This window comes from Nomascus leucogenys, chromosome 8, assembly GCF_006542625.1.
Source record: "Nomascus leucogenys isolate Asia chromosome 8, Asia_NLE_v1, whole genome shotgun sequence".
NCBI classification, from domain to species: Eukaryota; Metazoa; Chordata; class Mammalia; order Primates; family Hylobatidae; genus Nomascus; species Nomascus leucogenys.
Genome location: NC_044388.1, coordinates 97,015,227 through 97,032,875, shown reverse-complemented (window position 1 = coordinate 97,032,875; position 17,649 = coordinate 97,015,227). Strand labels below are relative to the sequence as shown.

The window sequence follows — 17,649 nt, the reverse complement described above, 5'->3', positions numbered from 1 at the left end:
CATAAGTCAACTTTATTTTGCCTTCCAGCTTCCTATAAAGATTTATTCAAAGGGAAGGGAGAGATGTCCTTTCTCTGTCCTTTAAGGGAAACTCAAGCATCTTATGACTGTTGTGATCACTCTTAGGAACTAAAAAGTCCTATGATGACTTCAGTCACCAAACAACTCTATTCATAAATTAGATGTTCAGTCCCATACAAAAGCAAAATTCCCAACTTGATTTAAAATACAATCTTCTCTCCCAACCAGGGCTTGCTGCAGGTGGGACCCCTATAGCTGGGAATAGTGTCATGGGCAGCTGCTTCTTTCCCTGGACTTTCCTTCTCAGCTTACTAAGGCTGCTTAGTGTGGCTGCTTCTTTCTTTAAGATTGTAATAAATTAAAAATGCATAACAAAAAAGTTACCATCTTAACTACTCCCAAATGTACAGTTCAGTAGTGTTGAGTATATTCACATTGCTGTGCAAGCTGTGACTTCCGACCTCTTCAGCGCAAGAGGGATTGGTAGGGAGGAAAGGTAGAAGAAAGGGGAGCAGAAGAGCTTACTTGACCAGTACTACCATAAGATGGCTTTCAAGGGCTTTAAAGCGGACTCGGACTCTTTCATGGGCATGTCCATGGGCTTTTTAGACACTCCCCCAAATCTCTCTCTCTTTTTTTTTTTTTGAGATGAAGTCTTGCTCTGTCACCCAGGCTAGAGTGCAATGGCACGATCTCAGCTCACTGCAACCTTCACCTCCTGGGTTCAAGCGATTCTTATGCCTCAGCCTCCTGAGTAGCTGGGATTACGGGCGTGCGCCACCATGCCAGGATAATTTTTGTATTTTTAGTAGAGATGGGGTTTCACCATGTTGGCCAGGCTGGTCTTGAACTCCTGACCTCAGGTGATCCACCCGTCTTGGCCTCCCAAAGTGCTAGGATTACAGGCGTGAGCCACTGTGCTCAGCCACTCCCCCAGTCTCTAAAGACCTTTCACCATTCCACGTTCATTGCACCGTCCTGTATCCCATCGTTCACTCCTTCTGCCGCCCTAGGAATCCAGCAATGCGTTCAGTTTGTCAACCTCCCCCACTGAACAAAACTAAGAGGGCTTTCACATCAGCTTTCTTGTGCATGGCCTGCTTCTAGTCCATGGGAACAGCATTCTTTGCCCACACCAACTTTGGGAATTGAGGCTGATCTGAGGAGAGCCACCTCTCCTTTGTCTTGTTTGTCTAAAATGGTGCCCATATCTCATTGTTAAGATTTCTTGGGTGGCTGGTATATGCTATCATGAGACAAAGTTCACCATGTTTCCCCTTCTCAAACTACCATTGACATTACTATGTGCATGCATACACACACACACGCACACACACACTCATACCCATATAGGAGAATCAAAGATGAATCCAACGCTGTTTCTTAAGGGATTCAGTCTATTAGGGGAACTACAACATGTGCCCATAAGACAAGTACAAGGCAGGATCATTTATGCTGCATGCAGTGGAGAAGGCTCCATGGAGAAGATGGCCTCTGAGCTGGATCTGGAAGAATGAGTAAGGTTTGGATACACTGAAATGAAGTTATTTCTGAGAGGAGAAGTAATGTGAGCAAACACCCAGCAGTGGGACTCAAGGGAGGCTCAGACAGAGACCCTTAAGCAGTTTGCTTGTATGAGACAAGTGGAAGATAAGGCCAAGCCAGACCAAAAATGAACAAGATAAAGGGTTTGGATTTTTTCCCTGCAGGAACTGAGACATTTTGAAAGTTTCTGGACAGCGCTGCAGGATGGAGGATGGATTAGGGAGGGTAGTGACTAACTCTTGGTGAAATGTAGGGTCCCATTAAAAAGAAAAACAAAACAAAAACCTTTCAGGACCTGCTTTCTTTCCCAGAAAAAAACCCTGCCCTTTGGAGCCTCTCATGTGTTTGGTTGATAAAGGCATTTGATCCTGTTTTTTACTGTTAGTTAAGGGGCCTTGGCACAGCTGCCAGTCCCAGGAGCCTATTCCCAGCTCTGAGTCCTGGTGGGGCTGCTTGACCCATTCCCCTGTGTCCCCCAAAGACTGTGTCCCCCAAAGATTGCTCTCTGGTAGCGTAGAAGGAAAAAGGCTTGCCTTTCTGGGCAGCAGGGCCAAGGAACCCTGGCCTCTGATGAGTCTAGCCATAAAGGCTCCACCCTGGGCCCCACTGAACTCAGACCTGCAGCCAAATGGAAAAAATCCAGGAGGCTATGAAGCCAAGAAAAAGAAGATTTGGATTCAAATCCTAGCTCTTCCCCTTCCCTTTCTGACCTTGAGAGACCTCACTGAGGCTGTATGTTTTAATCTGTAAAATGGAAACAAAATCAACTACCCTACAGGTTTACTTGCCAAGATGAAATGATAGAGATTTGTAAGTGTACCTTGCACATAGCAGCCATTCAATAAATATTCCTCGCACCTCTTCCCCCAAAATCTCTGTGTCTCCATTCCCTCACTTATTAAATGTGATGGAGACCCAAGAATAAAGTTGAATGAGGTGATTTTCCCAAACCTCTGTTATCTGCCCCACACAGAGGCCCTTGGGAGAGCAGAGGGCCTTCATCTGAGCCCTCGAAGCTATTTATTCTTTTATTTTCAAAAATGTAAAAAAAATCACAAAAGACCCCTTACTAGTAATAACACTGGCACACACTTGCAGTAGGCCAGTATCCTCTAACCTCTCCCCACTACCACCATCTGACTTAGGTTCCCATCTGTAAAGCAGCCTGGGGCAGGTCCCATCTGCAACTGCCCACAAGGTTGGGAGGACAGTGCCCAGCAGAGGGCGCTCCGAGTGTAACCTCCTAGCCAAGGCCCTGGGGGAAGGCAACAGGCCAAGGAAAATTCTAGTGGAAAAAATGAAGAAAGGATTCCAGGTTTATGAGTCCCAGACTTTGAAAAACAAAACTGCTGAGTTGTCTCCTGAGTTAGGAAAAAGAACACCACAGCCGCCTTGAGATTTCCAGGAAACTATTTCTGAAGGCTTTGGGCAAGGCTGGCAGGGGGCTGGCAGGGGAAACTTGGGCTGCCCCAGCTTAGGGTCCAATGTCCTGGCGGGTGGGAGATGGAGGTGGGCAGTGTGCATGTGGGAACGTCGGTGTGCACGTGTTCTTCAGCATGGTGGGGCTATGTGGGTTTACATGTGCCCTGTCTGTACATGTTTGTATGAGCCTGTGGGTACAATCCCACCAGTACGTGTTGAGCACCTTCTGTGCTCCGCTGGGCATAGTGCCAGGTGATGGGATGCACCAGCAAATGAAACACAGTCTCTAAATTCATAAAGCTTAGTTTAGAGAAGGATGCAAAGTAACAGGCAATTTTAATTCAGAGTGCAAGCATCTGGGTGGTGGTTTGTGTAGCGGTTCAGAACACTGGCTTTGTGGTCAGGCAGCCTAGATTTTGACATGATCTTAGAGATCTTTCTGACATTCAGTCTCCTTAGCTGGAAAGTGCAAATATTAAAACCACATCCCAGGAGATACTATGTATGTGTCAATGTCCAATTAAGGGCTCTATTATGTGTGTGCAGGGTCCACATCTGGATGAACAATGTGAACAGCCCGGGTGAGTTACATGTGGGCACGTTCACACATCCGCTTTTGTTGTGTTTATGGAGTGCCAGGCTCTACCAGAGGTCACAAATAGTGGCCCACAGACACAATTCATAGGGATGCTCATTTGGTTTGGGTTTATTTTTTGGCTTATAGGGTGTTCTAAAAATCAAGTCGTTTCACATAAAAATCCAGATTTCCAACTTCTTTTGAAATCTTGGATAAGCCAGCCATCCTGCGAGCATGTGCATGTGTGTGCCTGCCTGCCACAGTCTCTGCTTCCTGATAGATACGTCCTTCCCAGGGGCACCCTTCCCCTTGGCCAGTGTCCAGGGCTATCCTTGGAGGGGTTCCAAGACTGCTCAGGAGAGCTGGTGTGTAGACACGTTCCTTGTGAAAGGAGAAGCAGGACTGAGCAGGAGCTGGTGCCAGGGCCCCAGGGCTCCCCAGGCAGTTCCAGTTTCAGCAATCACAGCTGTGGGCCCTACCCGCAGCTCTCTGGCTGTGCAGCTGGGCACTGGTTATAGAAGATAGTAACCAAGGATGGCAGTTAGACAGAATGGCTTTTCTTATCTATTTGATTTTGCATTTTAAAATGTTACAAGTACAGATCTGAAATGATTAAGACAATGATCTCCAGAAAGTGTTGCTATATATATATGTGAGAATTCTTTTTAAAATTTACAAAAAGATTATAGGCTCATGCCTATAATCCCAGCACTTTGCGAGGCCGAAGCAGGAGAATCGCTAAAGCCCAGGAGTTTGAGACCAGCCTGGGTAACATAGTGAGACCCTGTTTCTTAAAAAAAAAAAAAAAAAAAAAAAATTTTTTAATTAACCAGGCGTGGTGGTGCATGCCTGTAGTCCCAGTTGCTTGGGAGAGTGTGGTGGGAGGATCACTTGAGCCCAGGAGGTGGAGGCTACAGTGAGCCATGATCACAACACTGCACTCCAGCCTGGACAAAGGAGTGAGACTCTATCTCAAAAAAAAAATTGCAAAAGGGCTAATGGTAGAAGCTAAAGACATATTTGTTAAATACATCTGGGTAACCCACAGGTGTGAAAGGTAGGGTTAATATTTCCTAGTATCCCTGAATCCTCTTATGACGGCAAAGAAGTCCCTCTTAATATATCATTACTGGGCCCCCACTGTGTACAAGATGCAGGCTAGGCACAAAGGAGCCTACAGAGATGTCTGTGCCCTGCTTCTTGGCCCTCAGGAAACTCAGTCTTGTGGAGACATATCCAAGGAGAAACGAATGCAGGAATAAAAGGACAGAGTTATTACTAAGATATCTTAAGACAATAGGGCACCAGAACACAGAGGAAGAGGCTTCTGGGCCTTGGACTGACTGTGCAAGTTCGTTTCTCTCTCTGGGCCCCTATTTCCCCTTTTGTAAGACAAGGAGGTCAGAAGAGATGAGCAAACATCAACTCCACTTTCACAACCCTCCCGACCCCCAGCTTGTGCATTCTTTGAGAGAGTGAGGGCTGCACCCTAGTTCTTAGCCTCTTGCTCCTGCTACATATTCTTGCTCCCAAGCCTTGGCTTGTGCTGGGAATTCTCCTGGCTTGAGCTCTGAAAGAAATCCATCAGAGGAGGTTTTTCACATAGCTTCCCTTAAAAAAAACACACACAAAAAAAAAATGTTTGGAGTCCAAAAAGACCATGCCTCTAGTGGAAGCTTCCAGCATCCATTATAGGGGTTCCTGGTGCCACCCCAAGTACAGGTGGGGAGAACAGCCCCTCGACAGGTAAGAGAATGTGCCCCTTCCCCAGGACCAGGGCTTGAATGATTAAAGTTTAAAGAATTAAATGGGTCATGCTGAAGGATTCGCCTGAAGTCATTCTCCCACTTTGCAGGTAAGAAAAATAAGGTTCAAGGATGGGAGGAACTTTCCCCCACAGTCCTCCAACATCAGAGCAAATCTTCTGATTTCTGAGTAACAGCTTTCCCCACTCCTTGATTTTTCTCTCTCTGGCTGAGTCCTCAAGATAGAGTGAGATGGGAACCTCCACACTGTACCCTTCCTCAGCCAGATGTTAACAGCTGTTGAGTTCGAACACCGCGTTATTGTGCTGTACTAGCCAGTGGCCAAGGAACCCAAGCCTCCCAAAGGTGAGTGTGAAGAAAGAGCAATAATTCCGTAGCCCAGAAAAAGGCCCTGGGGCAGCATGTCCACCTTTGGGGGTGTCTTTGTTTCCAGAGTCCATGAAAGAAGGAATTGTCACACAGCAAAACCAGTCTCTTAGAACAGGACGCATAGGTAGCCAGAGATGGCAAAGAAAGGCAGCAGGCTGGCTAGTATCAATGTCTTCCTTATCATTGGCATCTTAGAGCATGTCCCTATCAAAGGGTCCATCTGCCAAGCTCTTCCCCTGATCCACATTACCTGACCATGAGTGTCATTGGCACTTCCATCAGAAACTGAAATCCCCATTGCGCCTTCAAAGTGCATAACCAATTAGTAAAACCCCAGGGACTGCTTGGTGCCTACAATTCAAATAACTTCAGAGGTTCTTTGTTTCTTTTCTTAAAATCTGGAAATCTCTTGGGACAGAGAAAATCACTGGACATAGAAACTCCCTTCAACAAACAACCCCAGATTTCTTTCCAAATTTTTCCTAGAATGCTATTTCTAACTTCACAACACACAGGAAAAGGCCAGGTTGAAGATACTTAATAAATGTTTCCTGATGGTGGGGAAATCATCATTAACTATTGTTACCATAAGTAAAAATTTGTATTAATAGCATCTTGCATATTAGTCATTTATTGAATAACTATTTAGTGATGTCTCCTATATACCTAGCATCATGCTAAGCCAGGGGAAACAAGAATGAAATCAGACACAGCTTTACTTTCATGGTTTTAATTCATCTGATTTCATGTATTCCTATACACATTTTCATATATTCCTACAATTTCATGTATTCATAATTCTGTGGTAGAAAGAAAAAAAACCTGTAAACAGGCACGTTTTTAAAAAGGCTAGTTATTACAAGTGTGATAAGAACCAAGATGGAGATTAACAGAAGGAAATTTGGGACATTTTTAATCATCAGATCATAGCAAAAAGTACTCGTGTTATGCTATCATTTTTATAGGATCATGTTTTATTTCTTTGTTTTGTTGTTGATATCAGTTCTGTGTAATGTACAAAAGGGCGATACTGAATTTGGATTGAAGAACCCAGTACCATTTGGTCTTCTAATCTGATAGGTTGCTGACAGCTTGTAATCATCTGTTTAATTAAATTTCCTGGTTCAGGAATCAGAAGTTATCAGAGCAGATTAAAATGATGCTAACAGAAAAGCTGTTCACTAATTGTTTTTACTGAACACAAGCTGTATGACAAGAGACAAAGCGTGCTGCTGGCAATGAGAAGAAGGCACCGAAGGGCTGACTGGGGTTGAGGGAGTGATAACCATTCTGGGCTCCACATTTTAAGGGCTGTTGACAAACAGGAGCCTGCCCAAATGGCTGCCTTTAGCCGGCTGGATTCACTTACGTGTTCCATTCATTCTGCTTAGAATGGATTATAAATCTCTACTCTGGGAAACAGTGCAGGCCAGGAGGTGGTTGGATGCTTAGAGGCAAATTCTAGGGTGCACATCCCTTGTGCCCCATCATCTCATCATCTCCAACGCAGAATGGCTTGCAAATCTGTGACTATCTAGAATCCCCCTGGCTGCAGGAGCCACAAAGGCTACTAGGTTAGGCAGACAGCTTCAATGTCAAGGGTCGGATTGCTAAGGGATTGGGGCAAAACTGGAGACTGAAAGCCTTTCCATGCCTCTTAGAACAAGCCAAACATATTAATACATGGACAAGAAGGTAGAGGGCGGAGGCTGAAACGCTGCCCACTTCCCTCTGTTCATTTTCTTGTTCCTCAGTCATGGCTCCATGGTCAGACCACCAGATATGAGGCTTTGGCCAGATGAACTATTTCTCTTTTTAAAGTTATTTTTAGAAAAAAAAAAAAATTCAACTGGGTAGACATGAGTGGCCTCCAAAAGATTTTGTTTCCTTTCTGAGTCAGGTTCAGCCTCACTGGGCTCGGCTTTCAATTTCTGTTGCCTTGCTGCTCCCTGGGCGTTCAGAGGTCCTCCGGTGATGTCCCTCCATTTCAAGAGCCCCCCAAATGAAGCTGAATGACTACAGATAAGTTTTTGGTACTTTCCAAAATTAAACTATTTCCCTTGGTAAATTTCCAGCAAATGAGCTCATTAATCTGAAAACAGGATGTGGCACATGAAGAGAGTGAGGTCAGACTGCCTGCTCTTTTCACTTACACTGGCTTAGGGCAGAGAGGAAGGGGTGGGTGGGACAGAGGAGAATGGCTTTTATAGGCCCCAAATCCTTGAGAAACTTTTCTTCAAAAGGCCCTTGTGCAGTGTGCCCACCTTTGGAAGAGTCTTTGTTTCCAGAGTCCATGAAAGAAAGAATTGCCACACAGAAAAACCAGTCTCTTAGAACAGGACACATGGGTAGCTACAGATGACAAACAGAGGCAGTGAGCTGGCTAGTATCAATGTCTTCCTCATCATTGGCATCTTAGAGCATGTCCCTGATCCATCTGCCAAGCTCTTCCCCTGAACCACATCACCTGACCATGAGTGTCACTGGCACTTCCATCAGAAATTGAAATCCCCATTGCGCCTTCAAAGTGGCCAGTCCCATAAACAACTAGAAAAACCCCAGGGATTGCTTGGTGCCTAGAATTCAAATAACTTCAGAGGTGCTTTGTTTCTTTTCTTAAAATCCAGAAATCTATTGAGTTAGGGAAAATCACTAGACTTAGAAACTCCCTTCAACAAATAACCCTAGATTTCTTCCCAAATTTTTGCTGGAATGTTATTTCTAACTTCACAACACCCAGGAAAAGGCAAGGTCAAAGATAAATAAATGTTTTCTGATGATGGGAAAACTATCAGACTAATTGACTCAGAGTCCATCAATTTTTATTTATTTATTTATTATTTTATTATTATTATTATTATTTTTTGAGATGGAGTTTCGCACTCTCTCCCAGGCTGGAGTGCAGTGGCGCGATCTCGGCTGACTGCAAGCTCCGCCTCCCGGGTTCACGCCCTTCTCCTGCCTCAGCCTCCCGAGTAGCTGGGACTACAGGCTCCCGCCACCATGCCCGGCTAATTTTTTGTATTTTTAGTAGAGATGGGGTTTCACCCTGTTAGCCAGGATGGTCTCGATTTTCTGACCTTGTGATCCGCCCGCCTCGGCCTCCCAAAGTGCTGGGATTACAGGCGTGAGCCACCGCGCCCGGCCAAGTCCATCGATTTTTAATTCAGACACTTAACTCTTTGAATCCTTTTTCCCTAGAATTGAAAGGCCCCACAGAGGCCACATCTGGGCAACCTCCCATAGATTGCAGAAATTCTCTCTTAGAGGCCCCTGCCCATAGATTGCAGAAATTCTCTCTTAGAGGCCCCTGAGATCCTCTGCTTGTCCAGAAGCAGCATCCTCCTCCCAGGTGGGCCTCTGAGGTCCCCCTTTCACTAGAGTACCCTGTGTCCCACAGCTTCCGCCTGTCTAGCAGAAGTTGGAGGACAGCAGCTCTGCCTCCAATAAGTGAGAGACTTACAGGCATGCCAGGTTAAGAAACAAGTAAAATATCATTCCCTGCTCTTACAATCCAATTGAGAGTCAGGACATGAAAAGGGACCCTAGGCCGGGCGTGGTGGCTCATGCCTGTAATCCCAGCACTTTGGGAGGCCGAGGTGGGCGGATCACCTGAAGTCAGGAGTTTGAGACCAGCCTAGCCAACGTAGTGAGACCCCCGTCTCTACTAAAAATACAAAAATTAGCCGGGTGTGGTGGCGGGCGCCTGTAATCCCAGCTACTCAGGAGGCTGAAACAGGAGAATCACTTGAACCCGGAGGCAGAGGTTGCAGTGAGCCGAGATTGGGCCATTGCACTCCAGCCTGGGTGACAAGAGCCAAACTCCATCTCAAAAAGAAAAAAAACGACCTTAACACATAAAGAGATTTTGAGGTGTTAAAACCAAACCAACAAGGTGGGCAGCCTCATCCTTCCCTCCACCATCAGTCCTACAAGGTTAAGACATCTGACAGAGAAGGAGCCCTTGTCAAATTGGTAGTTCGCAAAAATAAAGTTGGGTAGCTTTTAATCTAAAATTCTACCCCAACACTAAGTTCCATAACTATTTTGATTAATATATTCTTAAGAATTTAGCGACTGTGTGTGTGTGTGTTTAGACGAAAACAGAAACGGTTCCTTAAAATACCCAGTTTGTAAAAGCACAGTGCCTGGAACCTCTTAGTACTATCATTTTGATCAAGTACTGTCAAGTGCTATCACTTGATTGCTCCAACCCAATAAGCTTGGGCGAGCCTGGCACTGTGCTAGGATCTTCTGGAGAAATCCAAGAAGGGTAAGACTGCGGTTTTACTCCTCTTCACCTTCTCACTACTCGGATTTCGGGCAGGCAGGGGGCCAGGGTGGGGGCTCCAATTCCCGGTTTGTGTTTGTTTTTTCAGGGGCCATGTTACTGAGCACTAAATACGCACAGGTGCTGCACCAGGTGCCAGGAGCCCCGCACGCGGAGGAGCTGCCTGCACGCGTGTCAGTTAACTGGGCGTACAGTGCCCGTGGCGCCGCAGACCCGGCCCTCAGACTCAGTTTCCCCGCATGGGGATCGCTCGCCCCGCCCCGTGGCGGTCTGGGGAGTAGCAGCCCCCGGCCCCGGCCCTGCCTTCCCGGTTTCCGCCCGCGCGGCTGCGTCCTTCACACTCCACCGGAAGCTCTCGGCCGGGCCGCCGGTAGGCGGTGGCGGAGGCGGCGCCGAGGTTGGCTGCCCTTCACCCCTGCCCCAGGATCGCAGGGCGGCTTCCCGGCCCCCTTCCTCGCCCCGAACTTCCCGCTCCAGCTCCCGCTCGCTGAGGCGGGGACTCCCCGGGTGCAGCCGGGGAACTAGCACTTCGGCTGCAGAGCCCGCCCCTGGACTCACTGCCCCCAGCCCAGCCGCGGGCGCCCCGGCCCCCCAGAGGCTCATTCCTCTTTCCGCGGGCACCGGCGCTGCCTGCCTCCCAGCGCTGCGCTCGCAACTGAATATGTGGAGGTGGCGACGCGACACTCCCCCGCCCTCGGGCGGGCTCACGGACCGGGCTGGGGGCTCAGCCTGCAGAGCCGGGCGGCGGGGGCTGTGCTGGCGCCGGCAGGCGCGAGGAATCACAGAGCGGGGCGCCCAGCCTCATCATGGGGCGGCCCACGGAGACTTCCCATGGGAGTGGGGTCTGGTGCAGGGGCGCCCCGAAGGACGAGTGGGAGATGGGGACACGCGGCGCAGAGACTCCTCGTGGATGGAGCCGATGGAGGCCCAGTGTGGAAGAGAAAGAGGTCAAGGAGACGGATAAGGAGCCACCAGAGACGCGGGGGGAATTCCCCGCAGAGGATGCGGGAAGCCGGGGAAAGGAAGGGGTTCTGGAAGGAAGGGCTGAGAGCCGGGTCAGGTGCTGGCAGGAGGACTGGTTGGGTAGAAACTGGGGCGGGCCCAGGGCATTTGGCGTCCCCGACATTCATATACACTTGCAGAGATGATTCCCTGGAGATCCAAGTGCCTGTATAGACAATCTTTTCTAGAAGTTCTACCGTTAAGTGAGGAGAGAGTAGATGTAGAAATTGGAGACGAGAATAAAGAGTGTTTTAAAAGCGTGCGTGGTTGCAGGACTGGCTCTGGGTTCAGGAGTCCCCACTCACTAGCTGTGAGACCTTGAGCAAGTCGCTTAGCCTCTCTGTGCCTCAGTTTTCTCATCTGTAAGGTGGGGATGATGATGGCAATACCTGCTTCACAGAGTGAAAATTAGATGAGATGATGTCTGTAAAATTACGTAAGACAGTACCCAAAAGTAGTACTATTTTTCCCTTTTCTTATTAGAGCAGCTTGGGCACATTTTGATGTCCGTGGGAATGAGCAGGTGGAGAGGGTGGTATTGAGGCCGGAGGGGAGAGAAGGGACCCACAGATGGGGAGAGAAGTCTTGGGTGCCTGTTTTATCCCAAACCAGGGGAAGGAGGGAACAGGTAGGGCTGCAGGAAAAGTTTGCAGGTATGGGGTACACAGTTAAAAGGGAGTGTCTTCTGATAGTCTTGATGCAGGCCTGGAGGTCGTTTGTTATGGGGGTGGAGGTCCTGATGTACACTGTGGCTGTAAGATGCCGTGCCCTCTTTGCCACCAACCTGTGGCAGCCCTGGTGTTACACCAGGGCAGGTGGGCAGTTTAATGTATCTCGGGTCAGATGATCTGCCCTGCCCACCTGTGAGGCTCCAGTAGCTAGACGTGAAAACATAGTATAAGCATAATGCACCACTTTAATCCTTTTCTCTGAGGAGCTGGAAGGCCTGTAGTCACCATCTGAGCCAAATGTCATTCAAGTACTTCACTTGGGTTACACACCACACTTTGACCCACAATCTCATTTAGTCATCACAACAATTGGGTGAAATAGGTATTATTGTCCCATTTTACAGATGCAGAATCTGAGTTTCAGAGAAGTTAAGGACTTTGTCCCAGGGCCCACAGTTAGTAAGCAGTGGACCCAGGATTTCAACTGAGCTCTGTCTGACCTCAAAACCCATGATCTGAAACCACTGTGAAAGTTTGCAAAACCCCTGTAGCAGCCGAGCAGGATGGAAAGATGTGTAGGGATTGTCTTCTCCATTTGATAGATGAGACAAGAGCTGGGTTCTCTGATCTGCATCCCAAGCACACAGAGCTTGGGGCCCCACAGCTCTGGTGTGAATCCCACTCCACTACCAGAGGCTGTGTGCCATTGGACCAGGCATCTTGCTTCTCTGACCCTATATACAGCTGCAGAAGAATTCCTTGCAGGTTGTTGTAAGGATTTGGAGGGAAACTGTTGCCCAGCACACAGTACATATGCCAGGAGCTATCATTTCCATGGTGCACTTTTCCTGCGAATATGGATCTACATCCCACTTGGATGCTGAGACCAGCTGCCGTGATCTTGTACTTGTTTAGCGCTTTGTTCTCCTTGAGGCAGCAAAGTGGTGGCACCTGACCGGAGCACGTAGCCACCTATGACTTCCTGAGTGGGGTGGTGCGGGGAGGGCCCTGAGGAGTCTGTGGTCCTAGGCCTTGGATTTCATCAGGGCTTTCCTCCTCCTTCTGGTTGCTTCAGTCCCAGGCAAGATAGGGTCCCAGAATCTTACAGCCCAGAGGCCACCTGTTGCAACTTCTTTTTTACAGATGGAGTCATCAGAACCCACTGTGAGGAAGTGACTTCTCCTTGAGGTCACCCAGACACTCCAAACAGAGCAGAGCAAAAGCGCCTGGAACTTGAAATTTTGGACCTGCCACCAACACCCTGGGGATTTCCACCAGGAAGGTGAGCACCCCCACTGAGAATTCCAGGCTGCTCAGAGGTGCCAGGGAACACAGACCAGGGGCCAGCTGTGGCCCTCTCCTCCGATGTGCCCAGGGATGTGGGGGAAGCCAGCAGCAGCCTGCGATTCTCAGCCAGGGGAACTCTCACTGTGCTTTCTGAGTGTCTGTGACACGGGTCATTTTCTCTGACTTGCTCTCTTGCTTTTTCTCACTCTAAAAAAAAAAAAAAAAAAATGACTGGACACTCCTAAAGCCTTCAGTCACCATCCAGGGGATTTTTATCGCCACAAAGGGTAATTCCTGCTCCATCCCTGCTGTGACTCAGCTGTGACGTCGAACCACACAAGCCAGAGAGAAGAAGATAAAGTCATCAGAGCTCCCACTCACCATAGAGTGAGGCCCAGGCCAGGACTCCACAAGGCTGGTCCCCTGCCCTGGACCAACTTAAACAGGCCCTCTGGCCAGCCTGGAACCCTGAGATGGCCTCCAGCTCAGGCAGCAGCCCTCGCCCGGCCCCTGATGAGAATGAGTTTCCCTTTGGGTGCCCTCTCACCGTCTGCCAGGACCCAAAGGAGCCCAGGGCTCTCTGCTGCGCAGGCTGTCTCTCTGAGAACCCGAGGTGAGGTGATGGAGGAGCGGAGGGTGGGCAGAAAGTGGGTGCCAGGGAGGGACCCCTGATGGGAGGTGAGGGGCAGAGGAGCCTGTGACTTCAGGCAGGTGACTTTTCCTGTCTGGGCCTCATTTTCCACACCCTTTTCTCACACTCCCTGACACTGCCCCTCTGGCTGTGGTGGAAGGAGAGGAAGCCACAGAAAGGCATCAGCTCCCTCAGGGGAAAGCCATCCACACCGAGGAGAGCCTCGAGGCTGTGAGGCCACTGTCTCACTGTGTGGTCTGGTGCTCTGCTAATGTCCCTAAGCCGCAGCTTCCTTGTCTGTAAAGCTGTTTTCTGTGTCGTAGAATTGTTAATGAAGCCCAATGAATAATAATCACAAAAGTTCTTATAATAACAAATATAAACCTCTTGGTGAATGACAAACTGTTAGACGAATATCTCTCCTTCCACAGCATTGCTCATCACCTCAGACTGTTTGCTGGGAACCCTTTTGGAGGGGACAAAGAGATCGATATATATTTATGTATTTAATGACATTTAAAATATTAATAACCCAGAAAGGCATGACATCAGTACTATTGTGGACATCCCTCTTTAAGCAATTATGCACCTACTGTGTGCCAAATGCTCTGCCCTTGGGTCCTCAGCACAGCTTAGAGGGGTGGATACTATTATGATCCTATTTTACAAATGAGAACACCGAGGCCTAATAGATTAGGTCAGCTTTGGTCAGTTTCCTGGCAAATATGCCCTTAAACTGCCTCATGTGATGACCTTTTGTTTGCGGTTTTACAGCTTAAGAAGGTGGGAAAGCTGAATCAGGCAAGTGAGAAGTTCAAACATGATGATAAAGGGGGAGGCTGTGAGAATAGCGAGGAGAGGCTGTAGCCATGGAAGGGCCAGCCCAGGGGTGGAGGAGCAGAGGTTCACTGGTTTTACCATCAAGCAGATTGTCAGGGTTCAGCTCAGGCTCTGGTGGTGGGTCTCCTGGTTTCCCCTCTCCCTCCTTCCAAAACCTGGCAGAGGAGGGAGCTGATTGGAAGTTGGAGGGCTGAGGCCTGAGGCCTAAGTCCTGAAGAGCTTCTACTCAGCTCTGCTCCTGACTCACTCTACTTTGACCAATCCACATGCCCTCTGGGGCCTCATTCCCTCACTTGTGAAAGAGGCTATCTGGATAGCGGGTCAGAGACACCAGGAGCTTTGTAAAAACACAGGTGCTGGCCAGGCGCAGTGGCTCATGCCTATAAGCCCAGCACTTTGGCAGGCCGAGGCAGGAGGATCACTTGAGGTCAGGAGTTTGAGACCAGCCTGGCCAACAAGGTGAAACCTCATCTCTACTAAAAATACAAAAATTAGCTGGGCGTGGTGTAATCCCACCTGTAATCCCAGCTACTTGGGAGGCTAAGGCATGAGAATTACTTGAACCTGGGAGGCAGAGGTTGCAGTGAGCCAAGATTGCGCCACTGCACTCCAGCCTGGGCGACAGAGTAAGACCCTGTCTCAAAAAAAAAAAAAAAAGAAAGAAAGAAAAACCCCCAAAAAACAAACAAAAATCCACAGGTACCCAGGTGTTACCCATTAGAATCTGACACCCACTCCTGATTAAGAATCTCCAGGCCAGATGTTCTCTGAGGACCCTTCTTGTTCTAATAGGCCATGATCCTCTGTAATTACTAAACATACAAGACCAAAATCAAATGGAGGACCAAATGAGAAGAGCAAGTATAGTCACATGTCAGCAATCTCTTGCCTAAACCCCTGAGATCAGATGTGTTTTGTAATTCAGAATTTTTTTAGAAAAGCAAATCAGGGCATCATGTAATTGTGGCAAGGAATGGGGCAGCACCCTGTAATCAAGCACATTAATGTTTCTGCAATGAAACATATATATATATTCACACTAAGTGGGGCAAGTAAGGGCTATAATAGCTTCCGGTCAGTGCAGTCAGGGCAGGTTTGGCAGCCCAGGAAGCTCACTGCAAACTACCAAAAAATGTGGGATGCTCAGCACTTTTGCGATTTAGGAACTGTGGCTCCGGGATTGTGGACGTACATGATCACCACCCTGCTGATACTTCAGGCTTCTGGAGCTGTCAGGAGAGTGGATGGTGCAGGGAGCTGTAGTGCCTCTCTCCAAGGCTTTGTCCATGTTTCCCCAGGAGCGGCGAGGATCAGATCTGCCCCAAATGCAGAGGGGAAGACCTCCAGTCTGTGAGCCCAGGAAGCCGTCTTCGAACTCAGGAGAAGGTACGTTGGCACATCATGAAAAGGCATTTGTCCGTTATCTTGATTTTTCCAGGTTGAGGCCAAGTAGACAGCTGCCCACTCCGCCCCTGGCAGGCACATCCCAACTAGTCCAGAGTCCAGACTGAATTCACTTTATAAGGAGTGAGGAGACTGATCTTCACAGTGGTGAAGTGTCTTGCCTAAAGCCACCTGGCAATAGACTTAGGGTGAGAACAGTCCAGACCAGGGGTCCACAAACTACAGTTCATGGGCCACATCTGGCTCACCACCTGAGCAACGAGCTAAGAGTGGTTTTTATATTTTCAAATGGTTGAAAAAATCAGAAGAATGATAGGCCATGTGTAATGACCTGTAATTCTCGAGGCTGTGAGGCCACTCTCTCACTGTGTGGCCTGCTGCAATGCTAATGTTCTCAAGCCACAGCTTGCTTGTCTGTAAAAATGTTTTCTGCATCACAGAATTGTTATGAGCCCCAATCAATTATAATCAAGAAAGTTCTTATAATAACAAATATAAACCCCTTGGTAAATGACAAACATGCCCGTAATTCTGAAGTGTTAGAATTCGAATTACATAGAATTACATGCCTGTAATTCTAACACTTTGGGAGGCCGAGGTGGGTGGAGAGCTTGAGCCCAGGAGTTTGATACTAGCCTGGGCAACATGATGAAACCGCATGTTTTCAAAAAATATAAAAACTAGCCCGGCATGGTGGCACGTCCCTGTAGTCCCGGTTAGTCTGGAGGCTGAGGTAGGAGAATCACCTGAGCCTGGGGAGGTCAAGGCTGCAGTGAACCATGATCGTGCCACTATACTCCAGCCTGGGTAGCAGAATGAGACCCTGTCTCAAAAAAACAAAAAAAGGTATTTTGGGACACATTAAATTATATAAAATTGAGTACTTGCAACAAAGACTTCATAGCCCAAAATATTTACTATCCAGCCCTTTACAAAAAAAGGGTTAGCAAACTCCTCATCTAGATGGTTCTGTCTGCCTCCATTTGCCTTTAGGCAGGGAGAGACCATTATCAACTCACCTCTTGAGCTCTGTCAAACTGTGCTTCTAGGAATAAGAGACACGTTTGGAAGTGTGACAGGCCAGAGAGACATTTTCAGGAGCTACAATTTAGAACCCTGGCCCTCCCAAGCTGGAAGGACCCTCATAGGTTACATGTCCTGCTCAGAGGTTCCACGTGCTATCCAGAACTGATCCATTCCCACCAACTCATGACAAAATGATAAAAATAAGACAATTCTATAAATCAGTTTATGTAAACTAAATTCTTTCCATTTATAAAACCAACCTTTACTCTGAGATTGTGTCTGTCCTATGCATGTCTTTATATAAATGAAAGGATGTAATCGTAGATGATAGTTTTTGGCAAAGCCTTTACTAAGTAAAATTAAAAAGATGGCAATCTCTTTGTTAATCTCTCAATTTTAAAAAAACACACTCGTATTGGTCCACATATCCAAACAGGCAGGAGTCACTGCTCAAAATCAAATCCTCTTGTTAACACACGGGGCCCTGAGACCTGCAGAGGAGTCTCATTGCTCGGCCACCCTCTCTACCTCCACTGTGAAGTGCCTGGCTCCTTTCAGCCAAACCCCTCTTCTTGCAGCAAACTGTGGCCCAGGGATCAGGAGCCTGATGTCCAGGGGTAGTTCTGCATAATTCTCTGCTTGGCTAGCAGCAATTCCCAGGCCCTGTTTCTGTATCTGTAAAATGAGGATATTAAGTTGGCTCTGCAAGGCCTTTCCAGGATCTGTGATGTCCAGACCGTGATAGCAGTGTTGGCAGGGCAGCTATCCCCCTATCGCTGGACCAGAGGCAGGCGAGT

General features: G+C 48.0%; 1 protein-coding gene across 4 annotated transcripts in view; it reads left to right on the top strand.

The window, feature by feature from the left end:
• TRAF1 (TNF receptor associated factor 1) overlaps nucleotides 1-17,649 on the top strand; it is a 63,245-nt gene that overhangs the window by 14,123 nt on the left and 31,473 nt on the right. The window contains exons 1-4 of one of the 4 annotated variants that reach the window (XM_030817720.1): nucleotides 10,357-10,938; nucleotides 12,808-12,946; nucleotides 13,199-13,564; nucleotides 15,721-15,808. In XM_030817720.1, the coding sequence (XP_030673580.1) occupies nucleotides 13,425-13,564; nucleotides 15,721-15,808 (228 nt within the window). In that variant the 5' untranslated portion in view covers nucleotides 10,357-10,938; nucleotides 12,808-12,946; nucleotides 13,199-13,424. Of the gene's footprint in view, nucleotides 1-10,356; nucleotides 12,947-13,198; nucleotides 13,565-15,720; nucleotides 15,809-17,649 lie in introns of those variants that run through there. The other 3 variants (XM_030817721.1, XM_030817723.1, XM_030817722.1) reach the window with 3 other exon arrangements.